At 41.6% G+C, this 25,985-nt stretch overlaps 1 protein-coding gene across 1 annotated transcript in view; it reads right to left on the bottom strand.

The window, feature by feature from the left end:
- Window positions 1-375: 375 nt before the first annotated feature.
- Window positions 376-25,985, bottom strand: part of emilin1b (elastin microfibril interfacer 1b) — a 29,693-nt gene continuing 4,083 nt past the window's right edge. Inside the window, exons 2-14 of the mRNA XM_004539839.5 lie at window positions 13,314-13,439; window positions 12,975-13,222; window positions 11,828-12,063; window positions 11,526-11,699; window positions 10,432-11,436; window positions 8,467-8,800; window positions 7,255-7,479; window positions 6,925-7,170; window positions 5,593-5,784; window positions 3,749-3,865; window positions 3,089-3,106; window positions 2,815-2,949; window positions 376-2,442 (exon numbers count right to left, since the gene is read on the bottom strand). Of these exons, the coding sequence (XP_004539896.3) occupies window positions 2,120-2,442; window positions 2,815-2,949; window positions 3,089-3,106; window positions 3,749-3,865; window positions 5,593-5,784; window positions 6,925-7,170; window positions 7,255-7,479; window positions 8,467-8,800; window positions 10,432-11,436; window positions 11,526-11,699; window positions 11,828-12,063; window positions 12,975-13,222; window positions 13,314-13,439 (3,379 nt within the window). The 3' untranslated portion in view covers window positions 376-2,119. The remainder of the gene's footprint in view (window positions 2,443-2,814; window positions 2,950-3,088; window positions 3,107-3,748; window positions 3,866-5,592; window positions 5,785-6,924; window positions 7,171-7,254; window positions 7,480-8,466; window positions 8,801-10,431; window positions 11,437-11,525; window positions 11,700-11,827; window positions 12,064-12,974; window positions 13,223-13,313; window positions 13,440-25,985) is intronic.

Below are 25,985 nucleotides of genomic sequence, written 5' to 3'. Positions count from 1 at the left end.
CTAAACAACTGTTCAACCGAAGGTAACATAAACAAGCTTATTATATAGACACTCCTCATAGCATTCTTCTATATATCAGCCATGTCTGCATAAGCACACGATAAGAGCAAGAGACCAAAAAATATGTTATCCTAATGTAAACAATGATCTGTAATAAATGTCTGGTTCTTTCACTGCCACAAATACAAAGTACAGAACCAAATGTGGATTATACTCGTAATAAAATGCCGAATGAATTTATTTCCTTCTGTGTGTCGAAGAAAAAACAGATCGTGCATCTGTAAGAGTTTGCTTGGTTTCTGGGTTTTAAAGCAAACAATATCTGTCTGCTGACAGTTAATGCTGTTTACTGAAATAACATTTAGACTGCAGGACTCGTTAATAGTAATTCTTTATTTTTACAAGTGGTGTTACTCTCTTTACTTAAGTACAGTACAATGTGGTATTATTACTTAGTAAAGGATCAAAATATTTCTTCCACCACTGTGCTTTTATGGTATTTCTTGACAGTAAGAAAATACGGAGTATTTCCATCCTTTAACGTTTGTCCATAAATGTGAAATTCTGTGATAAATATTTGTTAGAACATAAAAATGACAATAAAAACAAGAAAAAGTGCTGTTTAATATAAAAACATTCACAATGTGAACTCATCTCAGTTTAAAAAGAAAATCCACACAGATTGAAAATAGATAAACATTCTGCTGTTAGAAAGCATCAGAGCAAAAAAGCTTTCTTTGGTTTTCTTTCATCGTATGTAAAGTCACAACGTCTCATGTTGCCATGACGACCACTGACCTGTGAGGGTAGGGCATTGGGGTGGCGATGGGATATATCCCACCATCAGTAATAACAGATATCCAAAGATTCACCAGTCACAGGCACAGCTGTACGGAAAAGTCTGAGCAGTTTGTTTCTCTGTAATTAAGAATTTTGCATGTTAAGAGGCTTATTTTCAGTCTTTGTTTTGTTCCTTTTAAGCACTAAATCTACCTGGTTGCAGCAATGAAAAATATATTTCAAAGAGCGTGCTAGAAAAATTTCCGTTTTCCACTTTCTGTTTTCGCCCCTCTTAAGGTAACAGCACGTATCCTTTCATTTTCTGGGGGATGACATTTTTCAATTTCCACTTAAAAATGATGAAGATCAAGAAAAAGAATCAACAGCACATCTGCTCAACAGAAAAGACGACGGAAACCTCCATCAGGGGGCAGGAGTGAAGGCTCATAAATCACTATTCAGCACTAAACATCATCCTCGTGGAAAACCTGACCCACCACCTGATTACATCTGTCAGCATCTAATGCCTGCAGAGCAACATCTGGACAAGACGGAGCGGTTGTGGCAGGAAGCGCTTCACAGGGGGAGTGGACTGAGTGGTGGGTACGAGTAACAGTGCATTAACATTTAAAGTCATGCTCATTTGCCCAGAAGGGGGCTTACATTTGATAAACATCCACTTTATCTCAACATCTACCGCTCTAATGATCGTTAACTGATATCTTTAATAGCATTTTTGTGACTTCACAAACTTTCTGTAGCACCGCCCTCAGTAAAAACTTTATGTGGCAGCCAATCATCTATAAATCATCAGAATGCTTGTTCACATTATTGCTGTAATGAGCTCTGCGGCCTATAGAGGGCACTAACAGCACGTTACACGGTTAAATCTGGAACTCTTCACCACATGCGTCGGTGTGTTTCCAGAGGCTTTCTAGTAGGAGGAAGCAGGTCTGGCAGGCATCAGCTTATCCTGGTTTACAGGGACGTCAGTTCTCACAGCGCTGCTCTGAGGTCAGACCATGTGACTACATCAGATCAGCTGACTGGGTTTATAGTAAATCCACTCTGGCATCCACATGAGAGGTGACGTAAAGCCTCCTCTGAAGAAAAAGTTTTCTGTGCAGTCTGTGTGATCTGTTAAAAACACGTTATACTGATGCTGAAATCAACCAGGAAGCTTCATCGAAAAATACTCTGTCATCAGTTCTCGATCACTCCCAAATTAGGAAGTGACATCATACTTTATGGACCCGTCTCCTGTGGGTTTGTCATGAATCTTAAACAGCGCTGTTCAGGTCCTCAGGCCTTTTTGTTCACAAAAAATCGATATAAATGCTCACTTGTCTTCATACAGCAGCATGCCGTTGAAGATGGTGAGCGGCTCCACAGAGTGAGCCAGTTTGCCCATCACCAGGTCGATGCACACCGTGTCCTGAGTCTGCAGAGGCAGAATGATGCTGAAGACGGCCAGAGAGCCCGGGTTAACTTTAGCCTCGGCCACGGGGTTGTTCTCCAGGCCCTCAGGCTGATAGCCTCCAGAGTCCACGCGGGCCATGCCGTAGTTCGACTTTGACAGGACTGCCTCGATCTTTTCGTTCCTGTGACCTGTCAGGACGGCGCTGAAGTAGTAATTTCCATCTACAGGTGCAGTGAAGATACCTGCAGGGAACCGGTTCACAGTATATTAAAGCAGAGATCAACCAGGAAATGTATGCATTAGTTTAATATGTAACAGGTTGTTTTTTTACATTCATTAAGCTGCAGATGGCTTCAGTTCTGATCAAAACTAGGAAACTGTTTCTAAACTGGAGTTCAGTGATCATCAAACAACATCCTAATTTTTGACCTTTAAATATATCACTTTACTTCAGTTATTACAAACAGGAAGTAAATATGGACATAAAATAACATCAAAGTAATTTATAGGTTAATTATCGACATCAACACAATGCCAGGAGAAGATTAGAGTCCGAACTCTTAACCCTGTGACTAGTGGACAACCTGCAGATGCAAGCCTCTGTTCGTGCTCACCTGTTCTCGGGTTGTAGAAATTTCCTTCGTTGACAAAGACCTTGTCAAAGACGATGGTTCCTGCTCTGTCCATGGGGGCAGTTAAAGCAGCAGAGAACGACAATTTGGGGATTTGAGCATCAGCGCCAGGAAGGCCTGAGAAGATACAAAGACACAATGAGAAACACACACACCGCTCTGCAGAGAGAAACAAACAAAAGCCAGATCACAGTGAAAATACTGCACACAACTGTTCTTCTACTTCAGCCGGTTTTTCTCTTAATTAAAGACGTACCTGTTTCCCCTTTGGGACCTGCAAGAAACCAGAGGACATGTTTAGTGGAATAATAAAAAGGTGCAACAATAAAACCCAAAGCAACCAGTTAACAGTGTGTTTAACTTCAAATAGAAGTGAGAAAGCAAACAACAGAAACATGTCGGCTGTTTGCTTTGCTGAAGATGAACATTCATCAGCCTCCAATGATGCCTCTGACTTCCTCAAGAATTTTCAGGTTACAGTAAAACAAATGTTACGTCCAAAATGCTGACTTTAACTAATTTTATCACAAGCAAATTGTCCGTGCAATTTTGAAACATAAGTACTTGATGGTAAATTTAAATTTACTTGATTGGTGCCCATTCAGTTTATACCAAACCCATTTTTCCTCATGATAATTTGTTTTTATAAATAAACATTTGATTTGAAAATTTTATTATTTTATATATTTCAGTTGCTTTTTGCTCAAAATTATTGCTTACTGTTTACTAAGGGTGAAAATCATTGTTTTTGAGTGTAGTGAGCTTTTAGCCTGTACTTTTAATGTGAAAAAACGAACAGGAAGTAGTGAAAAAAATATGATTTTAGGTATGTTAGCTGGCTTAGTAATAGCTTTACTCACGACTTTTAGTCTTCCTGTATATCACACACTCTATAAATGTAAAATATCCATCTCACCAGGTGGGCCAATTTCTCCTTGTAGTCCTGGAAATCCAGGGGGCCCTGGGAGGCCAGGCAGCCCATTGAAGCCTCGTTCTCCTGGGTGTCCTTGAGGTCCAGGTGGGCCTGGTGGGCCTGTGCAATGACACAAACCTTCAGCTTTGTTGTAACATTTTAGTCATCCTGAGATCATAGACTTCTACTGGACTTGACTGGATATGAAGCCAACAGACTTTAAAATGTTAGAAAGCTTCGTTATATTCACCCAGTAATTCAAGCGCAATCATTCGTTACTGTTCATTAAGTTCACTGGAGAAAGGGAAGCTGAAGGGTTTAGTTTCAAAACAGTTTTTTACAGCTCACTTGGCATTAATATTTAATGACACGGAACAACAGACGACACACTGAAGACAAAATCTGCAGGTTTAGTTCAAGCTGTTGTTTGTTGGCTGCTGATGCATCATCAAACAGATCGACAGTGAAATAAAACAAATGTTACAAGTTGCAAAGTGCAATAATAAAGTTCTACTGCTCTGTCTATAAAAGTAAAAATAAAAACCTCGCAGCCTCTTCCAACCTAGCAATCTTTCCTTCAAGGTCCTCTCCTTGAGCAGCCGTGCACCGCCTCCAACATGACTGCTATTTTTAGATTTCACAGCAACCCTTCAACCTGAATTTTATTTGGGGAAAAGAGGATGAAGCCATAGGCAAATAGGGTAGGTGGTGGGCAAAAGTCACTTTACCTTCTGCCTTCTTGCGCGCTACACAAAGTCAATTCACAACATTACAGATGAACTCTTCTTTGGAGGTTTCACTCTGGGGGATAAATTCATGCTGCACAAGTCCACGAATGTGAAGAAAGAAGCCAACAAAACAAGAGCACAGTCCTGGTGGATCTTCTTGTTAATATAAAGATCACAAGTATGCTCTCTAAATACGTTCAATGTGAAATTGCACTAGGAATGAGGTCAAAATGAGCCTTCAGGAGGAAAATTTAAAAATAGAAGCTGAGCAGGAAGCGGTCCAGAGGTGCAGAAAGAGGTGACCTTTGAAGGAAAAGATGCCACATTTAAGTTTTTATTTTTTCATACGTGGAGCTGTGGATACTATTATTCTTATTATTACTATTATTATTAGTTTTCACAATCCAGGCGCATATTCCAAGTGGAAACAGAGAACAACAAACAACATGTACATCTGACAAACTCTGGAGTTTCCTCTGGATCTGATGACATCACAAACTCCCTTTTAGCTTTGCAGTTAGTGAGTAAATCAAAAGAGCATTCAAACCTCTGCTGAGCAGTGCCGGGCCTAGAAAACAAAACACCATGAACGTACTTTCTCACAGTTTTTTTCTTACGTGCGTTGTGTTTTTTTCTGAATCATTATTGTGAAACCCTCCAGTTTATTCTGAGTACTGCTTGATTCGTCCTGCAGAGGGCAGAAAGTTACTGAAAACGTTTACTGTACTTCAGGAACTTCATCAAACGTCTCTGATAAATATCTTTGCGCTTCATATTAATAACATAACTGAGCAGCTCATCCTGTACATTTACTTTCACATGTGGTAAACTGTAGTAAACACGGAGAAGCTTCACCTTTCATCAGTCTATCTATATTAGATATCCTTGTGAGGATTTCAGCACATCAGGATGTTAATAAATATCTAATCTAAGAGATCTAAGTCTGTCTGAGAGCACTGTTGTAATGATTGGTGGTCCCCAAGACAAAGTCAGTACATCAAGCCAATAAAAACCCTGCAACCCTCTTTTCATGTTATTCAGATCAGAGGGGAGCTGTGCTGAGAAATCACACTGTAGCTGAAAACCCCCCAAACAGAATCAGAGGAAGGAGCAGCTCACCCGTCAGGTCATGCTCTGACAAACCCTGCAGGTCTCGGGAGACCTGGTTCAAGCTCGAGTTCAGGTTCTTCACTCTGCTGTGGATGTCGTCCTGGCCGTTCTGGATAAAGTCCAGCAGACCTCCATGACGGATAACGGTGTCATTCAGACCAGAAACACACGTCCACAAACTCGAAACGTGTTTGTTCAGTCCTAAACACGGAAAACATCAAAACATCAAAATCAGCACGAGGAACATATGTTCGTCTTTCTCGTGTAACATGACACACTTGGTACGCGGCAGTACCCTCAACTTTTTCCTCACGTCATCCAGTTGAAGACGTCAGGACAGAAAAAACACAGTGAAAGATGTTTCTAGAGAAATGAGAAGCTCACTTTCTCTGAATTCCAGCTGAAGAACTCACTTTCTGACCACAGCAACACAGCTGGAGCACAGCTGCATCAGCTGTCGGTCCGCAGCACGATTGGAGTTTTGATTTGCACATATTGGGCACTGTAGTGTCCCAGTAAGGACACGGTGCCAGCCCGGTGTTGTAAATATATCCTGCAACATGTAAGTACATAGAGTGTACACAAAGATGAACTACTGTTACATCCATCTGGTTTATTATGTTTAGCAAAAAGTAGTTACTTTAATTAGTGGAAGTGATAACTAGCAGACAGGTAAACATTCTAGCTGACCTGCAACTCAGAGTAGTATCTATACCAGGGAAAGATGGAGTAAACATCCTTTCTAACAGATGCACGGGTTAGAAAAAACCCAACATAATCTCCTCTTCCTGAATTATTGTCCTGCTTATTCACAATGCAAGTCTACATGGAAAAACAATTTCTCATGAACGATGAAACTGTTTTTATTTTTCCTTGATTGATTTCTTTTTATACCCGATTTCAATATGTTCTCCATGTTGAATCATCTGAACCTCAGTGAGGCACGGAGACACCGGCACACATGTTGTGTTTGTTACCAGCTCAAATACAAATTTGCATGTCCAAGATGAAAACACATGATAGGCTTTTTAAAGGAAGAGTAAACATAGTAGTAAACATTGGGGCGATCGTGGCTCAAGAGTTGGCAGTTTGTCTTGTAATCGGAAGGTTGCCGGTTCGAGCCCCGGGTCGGACAGTCTTGGTCGTTGTGTCCTTGGGCAAGACACTTCACCTGCCGCCTACTGGTGATGACCAGAGATGGCGTCAGTCTGCCCCAGGGCAGCTGTGGCTACAACTGTAGCTTGAATGAATAGTGGAAGTGTAAAGTGCTTTGAGGGTCTCGAAAAGCGCTATATAAATGCAATCCATTATTATAGACACGACCATCAAAATGAACCATACCTTCCTTGATTTTGAGGATGGAGTCAGAGACCCCATCCAGTCGTCCGCAAACTCCCTCCAGCTTCGACAGCCTCTTCTCAAGCCCGTCTCCAGACCTCTTACAGTCTCCCATCTCAAGCACTGTACTCTCAAATCGCCGAATGTCCCTGTCCATCTTATCCAGACGATTCCGGTTGTCTTCGATGTGCTCTGTCAGCTCCTGCTGGACTTTGTCTATCTCAGAGATGATCTTATCCTTAGTATTTCCTGTCAGGATTTAGAGGGTGACAGAGTGAACACTAGCTGGAGGCATTTAATGCAAAGCTATGTTTGTTCCTGAGCTCGGCTCACCGAGGTCCGTGATGACGCTGTCGTGTTTCTGCACCGTGTGCTCCAGACCCTTCAGGGTGTCGTTGATGGAGCTGAAGGTGAGGATGACATTGGACAGTTCGCCCTGCAGCGTTTTCAGGTGGTTATTGTTGATGCCTTCATTCACGCTATGGCCATCTAAAGGCTTCGCAGGATCCAGCGGTCCACTGTTGTCATCTGTGCCACCAGGTCTAGCATGATCAACACCTATTGGGGATTGAATTTGCCTATGAATTATGTGTTCAAGTGGTAAAAACAAAAATATCTATTTAATTAAACTTTGCTTTACAGGATTTTTTTCCCCTTAAAATATGTTGATGCTTGAAAAAATCAGTATCAGAAATGACTGTATTTTGGTCAGGAGCTCACTATCAGCTCATCACAGCAGCTCCACCATCAGAGCGAACCATGCAAATAACATGTCTTCAGACGCAAATAAAAGAGGCTACTAATGCAGGACACCCTGGTGCATAACTGCAGTTCAACACGTTGAAATAAGAAGACGCATTTCATCTTTGTAGATTATTCAAATGCAGATGATTCGACATAGCTGAATCCTCTTAATTCATCTTTTATTTACTTAGCTGTAGTTTTCACACTGAAACAGCAGTGCTTGGCCACATACTGAAAAGACTCCAGAATATTCCTTCTGCAGACTCATCTCTGCGGTCACAGGATTATGAATACGGGGTGGAAATCAATTTTGGATATGACTGTGCTGTAGACAGTTTCAAGATGCAGTGCTAAAAATCACAGCGGGGGATAAATGTTTATATTTTTATATCTCCACCAGGGATAGAAATAATTTAACACAGGGACAGAAATGTAGTGAGGAAAATGCCCCATTCCACCCAGCAAATCCCTGAGTATTACATCAGAAGAAACTTTGAGCAGACATAATAGACCAATACAAGCTGTTCATGGACATCCTGTTAGAGCTCTGTCTGCCCTGTGTGAAAAACAGACAATTAAAACTGCCCACAGGATTCTCCAAGATCCCTCACATATTTTACATTCTGTGTTCGAGTGGCTCCCATCTGTGTCCAGGATTTAGGACACAGAGAAAGAGAGGCAATTTTGTCCCTACAGCGGTCCAGACTCTGAACTCTGACCCTTTCCTGCCCCAGTATTACATCCCTACCAGTTCTACCAGGAGATGAGGTTAAGTTAAAAAAAACAAAAAACAGATCTGACCTGTGGTCATGTCCGGGTTGCTCTTGCATTGGTTGGTGCACCTCCTGACATCATCCCTCAGAACACTGACTTCACTCTGCAGGACTGAGCACATCTGGAAGCAGCTGTCTCCCTCTGAATCCAGTCTGTTCTGGATTCTGTTGATGTGGTTCTGAATATTGGATAGCGCATTCTGGGAATAATTCTTCATCTTCTGCAGCTCTTCCTCCACCTTCCCGCACAGCTCGCAGTCCTCGCCCAGCATCTCCACCACTGTCACGATTCGGTTAAAGTGTTCTCCGTGATCACCGGTCAGGGCTTTGATTTTACCGACGTCATCGGTCAGGTCCAAAACCTGATTATTGATTTAAATATTAACAAATGAGATGACTGCATAGTCACAAAATCTGAGCTTCTTTGACACAAAAGTCAGTTTATAATCCACACATCACAGTTTTAATTTAAGTGCGTTGATTAATATTACAAACTTTGCGAAATAAGATAAAGGTGAAGATAAAAAACATCCAACCAAGCAGCAACTTTTAGGAATAAAAAAAACCCACAAAATAAAATCTGCCAAAAAACTGCAGTTCCTCAGAATGGCCACTGGAGGCAATGTTAAAATTCCCAACTCTACAGCAGAAAAACATGTCTACAACCCAGTTTAATAAATCCGGTCGTTAAGTCTGACGTCACTAGCCGTGTCTGGGCCTAAACTCCGCTGCAGGTCCATATATCAAACGATCACTATGGCATTAATGAGAGTTGAAAAACTGTCTAAAGTCTTTTATCTTTAATAAAATGATCAGCGTTCTGCTCTACCAGGTGTAACAATTGAGTTTAACATCCAGGCATCCATGAAAACGGAATTTATGACATTTAACGGAGTTAGAAGTTAGCAGGGAGTTAGCTCGCTAGCTTCTATCTAAATACAATATAGCATGTCCTGACTGCGGGGTTTTGGAAACAAATTAAAACGTACATCTCTGTTATCACTTCCAACATAAATGAAGACAGAAAACTAAACAGCAGTGACGTTTGTAGGGTTACTGAAGTTTGGCTAGCTGGTATATAATGATGTGCTACGTGACCGCTAGCGACACAGCTATGTTAGCATAATATAAACAAGCTAACTTTTTTTCCACTCGATAAAAGTTAACGTGAGTGTTCTCGGTGGTCAGGAACAAATGTAATCGCATGGCAGGATGCTGTAAAAGGACCAAACTTCAGCCAGGAGAACAACTGAGATAATCCATCCACAATACGAGGTAAGTCATTCATATACTGCTGCATGGGATGGGCTGTAGTTACATCCTAAGGTTTTAAAAACTGAGCTTAAATAAATGATTAGCGGTAATAAAAGCCGAGGGAGGTCAACAGTGATCACTGACTGTTTTAGGAGCTTTTTGAGATTAAATAGAAGAAAATACATAACATTAAACATGTTAACAACACAAAAGCCATATTAAACGCAGACTACTTTAGGCCCGGAAGTAGGATTCGTCACGTCATCACTTAACGACCGGATAGTGTCAGTCTATACAGCTAGCTTACTTCTTCGTAACATCTCTGTGGGGTCTTTTTTTAATTAATAACCCCTTTAAAGTTTAAAGTTATACAGCATTTTGGGTGGGACCACTTCAACTAGCACAGAAATGCTAACAGAGGTGACCGTGAAAGCTAGCTGTCTGCTAAACTTCATGTCAGCTAATTGAGGTCACTAAACCCACCCTCTCAATCCTGTTCGAGCTGTTGGTGCCTTTTGGAGCTTTTAAAATAACATTATTTTGAATAATAAGACTTTCAGTTGCACATCAAGAGTCTTTGAGTTATTGTGAAAAATGATTTTCTTTGGCTCAGGAGTCCAATCTAGTCGATGCGCTATAATGTTAAGGTGTTTATACAGAGGACATTTATTTGAACATGCAAGGAATTCTTAATCTGTCCTGTAATTATTTGTTGTGCTGAGCCAGATGTATGACTCACCTTGTCATACAGAGAGTCTCCGGACATCGACAGGTCTTTGAGTTGAGTGTTGAAATGTCGAATCTGATCCTCGTTAGCCACCACTCTCCACTCCAGAGACTTCTTGGTTGAATTGTCTCTTTCTCCTCCCGTTCCCGGTAATCCTCCCCCGGTACCTCCCCAGCGTCCTCCTCCCCCTGTACTTCCTCCTCCTCCTCCTCCGGCTCCCCACGTCCCACCTCCATCCCCTCTGTTACCCCCCTCTTTTCCTTCTCCTGTTGATCCACCCCCTCCTGCTCCCCAACTTCCACCTCCATATCCCCCGTCACCTCTCCCTCTTCCTTCTCCTCCTCCTCCTTGTTCAGACACTACACAGCCACACTTCTCCAGCCTCCAGTTCATTTGGGAGGTGGTGTTTTCTAGTTTCGACAGCCGCTTGTCATGATCACGTATGCTGTTCTTGACCTGCTCCACGTCCAGCTCCACGTCTGCGATCCTGTCGGCCTGGTCATCAAACCGCTCCAGAAACACGGACCTCAGCTCGTCCAGTTCTCTGTGGAAGTAGTCTTTCACGTCGTTCTCCAAGTATGAGCAGCTCTCTTCGGTTTTCTGCATAGTGCTGTTGACCCGTCGCTCCAGATCCTTCAATCGGTTGTTCAGGCGTTCCTCTGTTATCATGGCATCCCTACCATGCCCGCCAGTTTCACCACCAACAGGTAACCCTTGTCCTCTGGACCCAGTGTTTTCGCTGCTACTGGTGCCACCTTGTCCGCTGAGCTCCCTGTCCAGGCGGTTCTGCAGAATATCAAAGTTCTCAGAGGCCGTGCTGATCTTGCGTTCAGCATCAGTTACGCGATCTTGGAGGTCACTGATGATGTCGCAACATCCCTGTGAACGCACTACGTCCCGCCGCAGCCCGTCCAGGCTCTGCCGATACTGGACGTCCATGGCGTTCATCTGCTTCTCCAGAGCTCGAATCCTCTCACGGTCCTGCTGCTGCTGTTTGCGCAGATCCTCCACACCGGCCTGAAAACATCCAGCAGTGAATTTAATCTTACTGAAAAACACCGGCTAGAAAGATTTTGGAATATCGGCTTATTAAAGTTGTCTGATACCTGGCAGGAGGAGCAGGACAGCGACACTCTCCTCTCCAGCTCGCTCAGGATCTCCTCCTTCAGTGAGTTCAGCCGTCCTTCACTTAACGATCCTCCAGACACACCTCCCTCCAACTCATTACCTTTCCCGTTCACCAGGTGGTTGTTGATGCTGACCAGGGTTTTATCGTGAGCCTGTTGAAGGTGAAACAGTTTCTGATTAAAACACCAGCACAAACACAAACAGCATAACACATCTTTTCCTGTTTTAGCTTCTTTACTCAGTCCACATAACCTCCCAGTAAAGCTGAAAACCAGCTCACCTGTGTGCGGTTGTCCAGCTGGTCCAGTTTGGTCTGAATGCTGTGAATCGTCTCTTTAATCTCGGGCTGAGCGGCATCCGCAGGGTTTCTCCCTCCTGAGCTTCCTCCACCAAGTCCATTCCTGCTGCCCTCCTCCTGTAAGCGCTCATTCATGGTGCTCATGGTGGACTGAAGGTCCTGGAGATTTTTTGTAAGACTGCGGATCTTCTCCTCCAGCTGTCTCATCTTCTCGTTGTCTGCTCGTTAAGGAAAGAAATGAAGCGGTTACAGAAACTCTTAATAAAATAAAAGAGTTTCTCTTTTATTTCCATTTTTATCATTCTTTAGAATAGACAGAATCCTGTCACGGCACCAAGAGACACTTTCAGTCATAGTTTTTATTTCACACATTAAACAAACAGCTGCTGAGAATTTCCAGCAGTAGCTTCCTGACAGCAGTCAACACTGTCACACACAACCAGCTGCTTCTTTTACACAAATGCAAGCTTTGGTTGCTTTCACACTTCTCACATCTCTTGGAAAAAGATGCTTCTGCATGAAGATATCATATCATAAGTCTTTTACTGACTAATTAGATGATGGTGTTTCACTGGCAAAGCTAGTGCCCCTGTTTGAAAAACAAAGGAGACATGTGGTCAGCACTATGTTACTGAGAACCGAGCTCCATTTTCTCCTTTTTGCGAGCAGCTTTTAGCCGTTTGGTTGAATAGTGATTGATTTACGAAGTGAACTGGCTCTCACCAGAAGAAGTGAGCAAAGGCTGCAGATTAGTTTTGATCGACTAATATCAGATGCTACTGTTTGCTGCAGCTTGCTGATGATTACTGAGATGACAGCAAAGAGAGAAAATAAAGAACGATTCAGTGCACGATTGAGTTCCTGCTTCAGCTCTGGTTTTTATTGAGTCCATCTGGGTCTGGTGTCGAATGTTAAGCCGTGTTAGATCCTAAGAACAGGGAGAATCTCACTGGGAATTCTCATAAAAGGAATCTCCGCTGGTTTTTAAAGTGTCTACATTCAGTCCCATCTCATGGTGCAGCAGATGGACTGAGGATGTGCGTCTTTGTCTTCATGCACTCCAGCCACAGCTTTTCTTTAAACTGCCGAACTTCATGTGAATAAAAGAACAAAATGAAAATCCACTCACCCGCGTTTCCTCCAGACTGTCCAGATCCAGAACTGCCTCCCCCATAACTATGCCCTCCTCCACCTTGTCCACTGGTCGTCCCCCCTCCCTGTCCGGGCTGAGGTCTGGTGGTGGATATCTGAGTCCCTCCTCCACCAACTGGACCAATGTTGCAGTCTGCTCCACTGTAACCATGGCAACACTTCCAGTCCATCTCTGTCACCATTTTGTAGGCGACTTTGTAGCGCGGCCTCATGTAGGTCCGATAACTGCAGAGAACCAGGACGAGCACAAACTGATGACTCTGATTCACACACTATGTGTGTGTGTGTGTGAGTGTGTGTGAGAGTGTGTACTCACACCACCACCCGGCTGCACTGTCCACTCCCCCAGCTGCAGGGATGATAATCAGGCTTCACGTAGGTTTCAACTCCATCCTCAACCACACAACTCACCGTCTTTGTGACCACAAACGCACACCAGTTCCTGTTAGACACACAAATATAACAGTAGAATCACAAAATGAGACAATCCCAACAAAAGTCAGTGACATGCAGTAGTGGATGTAACATGAGTAGAGATGGAGAAAAGCTCAGTGAATCATGATAAGTCCCTCAGCAGCCTGAGCCTATAGCAGGATAAGGGAGGGTTCAGTATCACCCGATCCAGCCCCGACTATAAGCTTTATCAAAAAGATCTTAAAGCAGAGATGTCTGTCTCCTGAACCCAAACTGGGAGCTGGTCCCACAGGAGAGGAGCCTGATCTCTGTTTTACTTCTGGAAACTCTAGAAACCAAAACGAAGCTCGCACTCTGAGAGTGAAGTGCTGTGACATCCTTAAGACCTCACAGCACATAACACAGTGTTACACTTTCATACATAAATGCTATGTTTAACAGTAAACCCACAAGCAGAATCTTAATAGAGCTTTGTAAAGGAGGTACTACACGTAATATTTACCCATGATTTGGGCAACCGTTAATGAAGCAAAATCTTACAGCCAACATGAGCGATGCAACATCAAAAGCATAAAAATAACATGCACTCCCTTGAAATACCGTTATCATAAAATAAAATAAAGGGAAACGTTCCTAAATGTCATAGTTTAGAGAACTCAAGTCAGACATAGAACAAAAGGTGAGCCTTTAATTCAGACTGAACACAAAGTAACAAAGTCCAAAATTTGAAACCATCAAAAATCCTCAAACCAACAACAGCAGATATGCTGACGAGCAGAAGAAAGGACTGTGTAAAAGCAGAGGGCTGATTCGGCGACTGGAGACCGGAGGCACAGCTCAACACAGAAAAATCAGGCAGAGCAAGGAAGTAAAACCAACACAGGAAACAGACGATAACTAACCTTTAAAGTTAAACTGGGATCCAAAAGTCACACACTATACACGGAAATGAGAAGATTCACATAAAACATGAAAACAGAGACAAGAGAACGCTGGAGGACGAAGACACAGAAAGATAAGACAACGAGAGAGGAACAGATAGGGAAGACTGAAGACACAAACCAGAAGCTGGTAATCAAAACGCCACAGAAACTCAAATAACACAACGAGAACTAAAGCTCAAAATTATTAGAATGATAATGAAACAAAACAGGAATCGCAAAGTCTAGAAGACATTAATTAAAAACTACAATTTCATGCTGGAGGGTTTGTGAATCCAAACAGAAACCAAAACCACCACGACAGTAATGTGACGATCAGATAATCAGTTTTTGGCTTCTTTAAGTTCAACTTAAAATGTTAGTTTGAGTAATAGGTGAATATTTTCTTGACCAAATTCTTTCAGCTAACAAACTCAAATATCTCTTAATAATATTTCTATATATTTCTGCAATATTTCTTACAGATAGTGTTGGATAAGATGCTGGTGATGATCAGATAAATTAAGTGATGATATTTGATGTTTAAATTGTGTGCATTCCCCCAAAAGCATAAAAGTATTTTCATATATTTTATATCCAAGCATATGATAAAAGAATAGTTTCTCTTGAAGCTGTGTACACTTGCCACACACACACACACACACACACACACACACACACACACACACACACACACACACACACACACACACACACACACTGGTTTGTATCTAGCAGGTCTTTCTAACCTCACGTCTTTACAAGTGTGTCTTTAAAACTGAGACATGTTTCAGGGGGCAGAGTGGGTTGCCCACTAATCACAGGGTTGGCAGTTTAAACCCAATCTAGCCCAACCACATGCATGGCAGCTCCGCCACCATGACTATGGGAGCAAATGGGTGAAAGAGAAAAACCTTGAAAAACTGTTAACTTCACACTGATGGCGTATGTAAACGGACAACATTTAAAAAGTGCAAACATAATGAACCATAAAAGGAAAACTTTCCAATCACTTTCCTGTGGTAACTTCATTCATACTTCAAATATACCCTGTGACCTCTTACTGTTTGAGCTACAGAGGAGTTTTTGATATATTACGTTGCCTTATTCGACTATACTTTGATGTTAATGTTCTCATTGCACCGCTGAGGGTGGATTACTTTTTATGTTTCTGAAGGAACCTTTTTTTAAAGTTTTTTTTCACTTGGTCAGCTGCAGCATAGAGGCTTAACCACAAACATCTGTTTAAGGTCGAGCGAGGTCAGCACTGAGCATGTGCAGATGTTTCTTGATGGTTGTGGTGCAGCACGGTAGCAGACTATTCTAAAACAAACTATCTTTAAACCTGCACACTGAGTAACCTGTGAAGCGTCTCGTTTTTTTCCAGCACGGCTGACTTCCCACCGTTTAAGGACTTTTATTTTGAAAATACAGCTTTCTCCCATAGATCCATTTATTTTGAAGGCTACGGTTGACTCTGCGGTCTGCATTCTTGGCCATCTCGGCTGATTGAAAACATGTGAAGCGAAGCTGAAAAACCATCAAATGAAAATGTGAGTGCTGCCGCTCAAACACCTGCAGACCCTCTGAAGAATATAAACACGCCGGATCGCTTTCTGTCTGTTTCTGTTCCCATGCGGGTTATAAGTCAAACATCCTGCCCGGCATCTGACAGCTTCAGTCATCGAATCCAGTGACACGCTCATTGTTCACATGGCATTGTGGGTAAAATCTCATGACAAGTTAAGCGCGTGGTGCTGATGTCATTAGCGTGTGGTGGCGATGAGTTTCCATCCGTCTCGTTCATGTCGGATCAGCAGCAGAAAGACTCGCTGTGTTGTGTGTTTGCGTGTAATTAGGTTGAATTGTTGTCTCTGGAATCCAGAACGATGAGCAGAAACAATCATCTCATGAACCATAATCATGCTGTTTCACTGCTGAGGTTGCATTCGTTGAAATATTTGGAGGACATAAGGAGGGGGCTCAATATACACCAAATATATAAAAAGTAACGCAAAGTGCTTTAAATGCAAAGCAAGCAGGTCTGTAGGGGAGACCGGGGATAGTTGTAACGTGGGTCAGTTGTAACACTTCCAATTTCTCCAATCAGGGCTAAGTTTCAAATGATGTGACTCATCCTGTGCATGCCCAATTCAGTTCTGCTATCACATGTGAAAAATCAGCACATTTTGTCAAACACAGATAATTTAACACGAAAAAAAGTAATTTATATGCCAAAAAGTAAGTTTTTCTACTTTATTTCAATTTGTAATAGCATTATCTGCTTTGCAGTTAAACTCATCAAACTTAAATTATGTTATTTGTATGTCTATGGGGATATATTCTGTGTAGGTCTTTAGTGCTAATGTTTTAGCCGTTGCCTGTAATGTTAGCTAGTTCATGGCTATAGGAGTCTGGGTCAGTTGTAACAGCAACAGTCTGGGTTAGTTGTAACAATGCAAATGTTACAAGTTGCCACACTATTACTTTAACTTATATTAAACAAGTTAGGGCAACGACATCAGCAGAGAGAGGTTCACTGGTCACATTTGTATATGCAGTTAATGCCATTGGCAACACAATTCCTCCACTGTTTGTGTTCCCACACATACATTATGCAGACCACTGTGTCAGAGATGGACCAGTAGGAAATACTGGTAGTGGAAATAAGTCAGGATGGGTGTGAGAAAGATTTCCTCATCTTTCTGAAGCACTTTGCAAACCACACCAAGGTAAGCCATGATAAAAAGTAATGGAATTGCGATGCTGGTGAACAACTACATTTTTTCAGCTTCATTATTATGTTCAAAATTGGTGCAAGAGTTGTAGGTTATAATGCCCACTGAGCCAATGAGGCCAAACTCAAGGAAGACCAACCAAAATTAATGAAATATTCAGTTGCAGAAATTTCCATAATTTGTCTTTTTTGGGGGGTTGGAATATGTTCAAAAGCTAGATGTCTGCATTCTGTCACACACACACACACAGCTACATAAATGGCTCTAAGTGCATTCATGTGTTGAATAAACAAAGATTACATGTTAATGTTTTGTTAGTACCCTTATTTCATTGTGTTACATTTTACCCCAGGATATGTTACAACTAACCCAGACTATGGGGTTAATTGTAACATTTCACTCTTCGTGTTTGAGACCATACCATGCAATGGGTAATTGTGCTGCAGAGAAAATAGCTGCACTATTTAATAGCAGAGACATGTAAATACTTTGCATTACATTTTGAATCCACTACCTTAAAAGAGCTCCAATTTACAGACAGAAATGTCAAAAATGTTACAACTATCCCCGGTCTCCCCTATGTCAGTGAACTGAGATGTAGTCATAATCATAATGAGATATCCAAATGTAAAGAGGGATAAACAGAATACATTCTGATCAGTTTAATGTGCAATTTAAATATTCTATCATTCATTCAGTGTAACTACGAGAAAGAAATGACCTCCACCTTCACCATACGAGGTGCAATGAAAGAGCCGAATGACTCCACCCGCGAGAGCAGAAAGCTAAACAGATCCTTCGAGGTTGCCTCTTTGAGCACCTCCTTTGTGCTGCTGTTTTTGGATTGCTCACTTGCACATACTTGCAGCTTTGTGGTTTTGCTACGGACCCAAACTTGCACAGTTTTGGTTTTGCTTTGATTTCTCTTTTGATGACAGTTGTTGAAAAGCCCCACAATGTGGTTCCGGGCTTCTTTGTTATTCTTGCCTTGAGATTTGGACACAGATGGTGACAGTGTCATCGCAGCAAGACTTTCCACTGTATTGTTCTTACTAAGCACCGGTGTGGAAGTCTGTATTTCCATCTCCATCCCATTTCTGAGCTAAAAAGCTATCCTGGAGCTGAGTGTAGGTAAAATCAGGCATTTTTCTCTGACGCTATCTCACATTACAGGTTAAACATATCAATCCATTTCAATAAATCCTATCTAGTTCCTTCAACTTATCTCTCCTTCGTGGAATAATATTGCAAAGACCTCCAAATTTTCAAACAATGAAGTTGAAGGTGTTCAACTTCAACTTCATCCAACAAATTATTCAAATGAGATGCTTCTCCCACTGAAAACGCTACGTCCAGATGAACAGAATCAACCTTTGGGAGTACAAAGAGATTCATTCATTTTAACCAGATCTCCAATACCACCTCCACTTTAGGCCTGCCACCTGTCCAGTTTCCTATTTTGTCTTTTGAGGCCAAACTGCACACCATATTGAAATATGCCAGGTGTTGGTGAGGAAAAAAACTATTTTGTGCTGTGAAATTTTGTTACCTTTGGAATTTTTCATAGACAACTAAAGAAACAGGCTATGACAGGCTGCTAGCTGTTTGTTTTCAGTTCATCACTTGAGTTAGAAGCCCCATTTTTAAGTGGCTTAACTAACAAACAAACAAAACAAAAAGTTCACTGAAAACGGTAACGTACAAGGACGGGACTGTAAATGAGCGAAAAGGCAGCCAGTGCCCAAAGAAAAACTTTGAAAGGTGTCAGGAAAGGCAGGAAAGGAATTGCTAAAGAAACTAAATATAAAGGACTTTTGCAGAAACCTGCTGAGGGGAAGCTAAGTCATATCAGCTCAGCTATTATGTTACAGCAGTGCAAACTGTGTCGCTCTGCCCAATGAATTTACATGTCTTCAGTTGGTGATTGTGTATAAATGCATATTCATGCTTGACCTTAATCTGATGCTAAGTCTTGAAGTCTTCATTCCTGGAATTGCAGCTATAGAAGATAAGATTTTAAGCACTGATTAGGTGACAAAAAGTTAGTTATCTTCACGTCTTATTGAGCAGGATGTGAGACAGTATCAGACCTGTGTGACAACAATGTGAAGCTTTGAAAGTTTCAATGTATGCAGGCTAATGCCTTTCTTATGCTAGAAAGCGGAGCGCTGATTGAAGTCGACGGCATCCGGTTGATTCATGTTGTATGTGAGCGTGCACAGAGGTGGAGAGTTAACAGATAGCGCTCTCACAGATGGTGGTTATCTGAGTGCCGTTTTAGGATTTGTTGAGCCAGCCAAGTTTGGCTATGTCAAACTTTCCTTAAGAACCAGTCTCAACACACAAAAGCACCAAACTTACAGACAAGTCCTCGGTAGATGAACATATTGCTAAAACAAAAAAACGTGGAAGCTCTCTGAACCCTGGCCAGCAAAAATGGGCTGTTATGTAATTCTAAAAATATGTGTTTATTTTCTTATTTACACTTCTGTATTTGTACAACATTATTAATTAGTGTATGGGAACACAACAGATGGTGCATGTCTATCTGATTCACTGTTAAAGAATTCTGGCGAGAATAAATAAACCACATCAGTAAGAAAGACAGTCATCTTCTTAAATGTCAAATCTGAGACACTGTTTAACATTGTGGTTTACAATAACAAGATCCTGATGGTGAATATTATTGCAGTGAGATTCTATCAGCAGATATAAGTTCACAGAGGGCATTTAAATAAATGTTACACAGCAGAAGTCTGTATGAATGCGTTTTACTGAAAGTTTGAGTTGCAAACATACTCATATATCAATCTTAAATCGGACGAAAGGGAATTCGAGTCACTTGGGGAATGATAAAACACAGCTTCCCTTGTTTGGACATTTTCAAGTTGAAATTAAAAAACATTGTACATACAGACAAAAACACCAGACAAACTGTTAACCCCCCACCCACAATAAAACAACATGTAATGTTAAAGGCATGAGTGATGCCAGCACACAAACCCAACCCAAACTAAATATTTCCTGCACGTCTACAGTCGACTCAGAGATCCAACTGTATTTAAATATTGCAAAGATGAATAAAGCTTCAGATTTCTCACTGCACAGAATATTCTCATCTTTACAAGAAGACGTAAAGCCAAAGAAGAGACAAAGGCTCCTTTCACCAACTGACAGCCAATCAGAGAGCGTCACAGTAACAGTGACCTAAAGTTAAAGCGGGGCTGCTGACATGTTTTCAGTCAGTGTGAGCATGACTCCTGACAGTGAGTTTATACTATCAGCAATGATCAGAATTAAAACAGCAAGTGACCTTTGACCTACAGCAGGCTGAAAGCAGGACAGAGTTAAGTGGAGGCTGATAAGGGAAAACGCTGCCCCTGACAGAGTTTCTCTTAAAACAGAAACAACATCTTCTAAAAGCACAACGGGCCTGACTTGGCTGATTTATGGTTACATTGAAAATGAATAAATATAAGAAAAATATAAGATAAGCAGGAAACATGAGCCTCACATCCATTCCTCTGATCAGTTAATAGATCCATCCATCCATCCATCCATACATCCTTCCCTCCATCCATCCATCCATCCATCCATACATACATACATTCATCCATCCATCCATCCATCCATCCATCCTTCCCTCCATCCATCCATCCATCCTTCCCTCCATCCATCCATCCATCCATCCATCCTTCCCTCCATCCATCCTTCCCTCCATCCATCCATCCATCCATCCATCCTTCCCTCCATCCATCCATCCATCCATCCATCCATCCATCCATCCATCCATCCATCCTTCCCTCCATCCATCCATCCATCCATCCTTCCCTCCATCCATCCATCCATCCATCCATCCATCCATCCATCCATCCATCCATACATACATAAATACATTCATCCATCCATCCATCCATCCATCCATCCATCCATCCATCCATACATACATAAATACATTCATCCATCCATCCATCCATCCATCCATCCATCCATCCATCCATCCATCCATCCATCCATCCATCCATCCATTTTCTTAATCACTTTATCCAATCCACCGTTGCAGGGGTTGGAGTCTATCCCACTGGGTAAAAGGTGGTGTACACCCCGGACAGATCGGCAGTGTTAAATGGCAGCACCAACGGAATCTTGTCCGAACATTTCTACAGATAAATTTTCATGTTTTTCATCACGTTTTATCTCCACACTGCCGAAAAAAACAACTGCAACTGAACCACAGAGTCCACAGAGAAAAGCACACACACACACACACACACACACACACACACACACACACAGAATGATGTCACATTCTACGGAAATGAGTAATTCGGGTGTTTTTTCGCTCCGTTTTTCCAGTTTTTTGCTGATGACATCAGAGCTGTTGCTGCCAAAAGGAGGGGGCTGAATGTGTGCACGTGTGTCTGTGTGTTGCAATTTGTGCAAATGTTAAAGGCTTTACAGCTGGACCTTTGCCTTATTTTAGCTTTAGCCCAGGGAGTTTTTCTTTAAACTTGTGAAAGACCTCAGTCTTCATTGTCCCAGAGGATGACACAGAATGAGAAAGTGTGGGGAAAGTTTACAGAGGAGTCCCTAGTTTTTCAATGTGAATGTGCAGATTTCCTCTGGAAACTCATATTTGTCCTGCCATGGAAAAACTTGCCAGAATACATGCCCTAAAAGGGAACTTGGTTACTGCCTATGACAATGGTCAAGATGAGTGGTTGCAGCTGGATGTACGCTTCTGACAGGCTCTGTGTGATCACAAATGATTGTGTGTGATCAATTTAAACGTGCAGTCACATGTGTTAATCAACAACAGCAGTATGCTGCCTCTGCCAAGGCTGAAAATCCCCTCCACGCCACACATGAGCTGATTTCTTGGATCCAGATATTATTATTTTAAGAACATCAAGATGATGTCCCTGTTTTTTCTTATTTCAATGTGACATTTATTTATGAAGCTATTACAAAAAATGACCACTTTTACTAATCCATGCATGACGTTTGAATAATCTGGATAACAAGCAAACCAATTACATCATTGCCATGTTGAAGGTAATCATAAATCATTATAGCATATGTCCATTTACTATGTGAGAAATCAGGGGCTGTAAATCAGACTGCTTGGTTGAAATAAATACAGCAGCCAATCATCAATCAATACCATGGTTCATCTCAACGATCCCCAGTAAGATCTCCATTAAGACTTCAGTTACAGTAATTAGAAATTCAGATGAGACTCGGTGTGATAAACACATGCTCACAATATTAACGGCCAAACTGTGGCTGTGATTGGTTCATCGTGAATCTAAGGTGATCCAGACATATTTGCTCCAACTGTTAGGCGAGTCAGCAGAAGGTAAATCCCCGCAGTATGAGGAAGAAGTGGTAGTTGTGGGTTTTAGCACTTCTGGTTAATCTCATCTGATCTGATACCAAATAAATACAGGCCCAGTACTGCCAATACCGATAATTTCAAGTTTTAAAAGCATCGATCTAAGATTAATTGTAATCAACTTGTAAATTCTGAACTGACTTTAATGATCACAATGAGTTAATACAATAAAACAAACTTTTCAGCTTTTTGTGTATTTTGAAACAGGGTTTTATTTTAAAGCTGGCAGGTAAATATGCCCGTCTTTAAAGCACTGGGTCACCTTCTGTTGTTAAATGTGCTGGTAGGCTTTTAAATAAATAAATAAAATTTAAAAAAGCCAAGAATGTGACACTCAACACTATCAGTCAACACTTTTATTTTTCACAGTGCATGTTTGAGGTATATTTCTTCCTCTTAAAAAAATTTTTTTTAACACAATTCGGCGATTTACATGCATAGAAACAAAGCATTGATCCTATCACGCTAGCATCGATATTAATACCTGCGTTGGGTTCGATACTTTCGATATTTGGATCGATCCACCCATCGATTTAATGGATTATCAGTGCAACAGTTTGGCTCTGTTAGTTTATAAATGACTTTTTAATGACCTATTTTGGTTAAAGGGTGTACATATGTCTTTAAATCATAGCACTCTTTTCAAAACTAGTAGAAGGATTTAATACAGTGCAAAAGTGGGGTTATGGAAGTGTGGTTAGTTGCTGTTAATTACCACGAAGAGCTAAACTACCAAGGATAAGGACGGATTATGGCTTAGTGCACATATAAATTAGAGTGCAGCTGAAACATTCCTGTCAGGGCTGGATATTACAACCACATTTCAGAAATAGTTGGGACGCTGAGCAGTTTCCAACAGCTTTTCACGGGCTGCAAAAGTTGTGCGGCGCTAAAAACAAATATGTGCTAGAACATCTCAAAGTTAATAAGGTCAACTAGTAACATGACTGTGCATACAAAAGAGCATCTCAGAGAGGCTGAATCTGTCAGAAACAAAGATCAGCAACTGAGCAACAGCTGTGAATGTTTGGGGATCGCGGTATTGGTGACGTTCACATGTGTGAAGGCCCTGTTTATGCTGAACAATAAATAGCATGAAGAGCAACATGGTTCAGAGAAGGGCTTTCTTATTTCAGCAAGAGGATGGAAAACTATATTCCACAGGTTTTCCAACAGCATGGTTTTGTAATAAAATAATCTGGGTGCTAAACTGGCCCTCCTGCAGTCCAGACCCGTCACCCATTGAAAACAGATGGAGCATTATAAAATGAAAAGTACGACAAAGGAGGTCCTGTTGAACAACTGAAATCCCAGCAAGAATGGGAAAACATCTGGCTTCTAAAACAGCAGTTGGCCTCTCAGCTCCCAAAAGCATGCAGTGGTTTTTTTTTAGAGAAGAGATGATGCAACACGCCGTTAAACGTGCTTCTGTCACAGCTTCTTTGGAAAAGTGTTGCATTAAATATACAAATGAGCGTGCATCATTCAAAAACACAACAACACTACACATGCTGTCTTTGTGCGACATGTGGTTACCAAACACATACTTCCATTGGGTAAAAAAGCTTCTTGTTACTTTCATTTCTTGTGATTTTTGACTGTTTGCTTGGAATTTAACTGAACTTAGGACTAAAGCGCAGACGGGATTTTTCTAAAGCTTCAAGCTTTTGGAAAAAGCCGATAACAACAGTCCCAGAAAGTAACAAAAATCCAACCAAGCAGACTGCCACGGAGCACAGGAAGCTGATGGAGGACTAGAGAAGATAAGGAGATGATCCAACTAAGGGAGATACAAGGCTGTCAAACACAGGTGACACAGCAAACAATCACAAAGAAGAGGAAAGGAAAGCAGGAAGTAAAACAAAAAAAGACACATGAGGAAAACTGATTCTCAGAGCAATACAAACAGTGAGAAAGGCTGAAGAACAACTGAGCGTGATGACGGAAACACGGAACACACAAGAAGAAAACACAACAAAGACAACGAGAAACTGACAGAAACCGCACAAACCAGAACCCTGCAGTGGTTTCATATGCCGCTCATGTTTATTCGTGACCACATCACTACACTCCCACACCTTCAGTGGTAAAAATCTGAATAAACGTCTGCATCTGTCATTTAAGTATTTAATAAATAAACAGTGACTGTGCAGCTTCTAATGAGAGCACTGATCTCAGCACTGATAGAAAACCTGAAACACTTTATAGTCACTGATCAGTTTAGTTTACTACCACAAAAACCCACTGATGTTCCATTCATGTGCTCATTTTATCCTCAACTGAAACACACTTGATTTATGAGCTCCACATGCTGACTCGCTGATCACATCTCTGGTACTGATTAATGAAGATTGAGTTATCAGCACTGATAATAGATTACAGCAGTCAGGATTACAGTAATCTGGCAGCCAGAGCTGATGTCACTAGGATGGTTTTTATGAAGCACAACGCTAAACACAAAGTCTTCAGTGTACAGAGTTTAGCTTGAATCTCTGAGCTCGAATCTTGCGGACAGGATGTCCGGACGTCTGTCTCCGAGCTGCTCAGATCAGTCTCAGCTGTTTCCCCTCTTTTTAAAAAATTTTTTAGATTCCCAATGCTCCGTGACACTGCTCGCTTTCTGGCTTTTCGTCGTCTATAAATCTGCTGAGTGAAACAAACAGAGATGTATGAATCTACACGTCTCTGCAAAGATGCACGCACAAGTAAAAACAAAAGTAAAACTTGGTATAAAGATGGATGGGGAGGGGAATGAGGGGAAACTGGAGCTGATGTCGTGTTATCTCTGCATCTGCAGGTCAGTGAATGCTGCTCGTGTCAGGACAGACGCCACCTCTGACCTTTTTATTCCTGCCTCAGAGTGGGTTGGTTTAATTTCTGCCCCCCGTGCGTCTCAGCTCTACAGGCCGGACAGAAAAAAGTTGATTTATCAGCTTTACAAACTCCACAGGAGAGATTCAGAGTTTGCGCTTCACGTTGGTATTTTTTTAGCAGCCGACATCAAACTGAGGGTTTAACTGCCTGTTTCGCTGGGCGGAATGCTTTTTACTGTGCTCTATTGTGTGTTTATTGCACTTTTATGTGGTGTATTGTGTGTTTAGTTTTATAGTGTTTCAGCTTACAGGACTGACCCCAGTAAAAAGTTCACCAAATCGGAGCTTCATACTCAACACTACTTTCACCTCGCTGAGCGGATCCTGTGATTCCCGTGGAAGAAAATGACTTTAAGAAGAAGAGGAAGAAGCTAACACGTGAGCTTTCAGGCAGCCGTGACATCTGAGTCAGGATCGCTCCAGATGGAAACTTATTTATCCTTTTTCCATTAGTCCTGGAGACACTTGTGTGAGCTGCTAACACTCACGGCCAATGAAACCATGCTGACAGTTAAATAAACAGTTCACCTGGAAGACGAAAAACATTTGAAAACAGGAATCCTGCAGCTCGAGGCAGATTAGATTTAAGACCTCTTTAACACCCCTCAGAATTAAATTTAAGACCAGCTCTCCTGCAAGTAAGATTTA

The sequence above is a fragment of the Maylandia zebra genome, linkage group LG1, assembly GCF_041146795.1.
Source record: "Maylandia zebra isolate NMK-2024a linkage group LG1, Mzebra_GT3a, whole genome shotgun sequence".
NCBI classification, from domain to species: Eukaryota; Metazoa; Chordata; class Actinopteri; order Cichliformes; family Cichlidae; genus Maylandia; species Maylandia zebra.
Note: the sequence above shows the minus strand (reverse complement) of the source record. Positions and strands in the feature narration are given on the sequence as shown.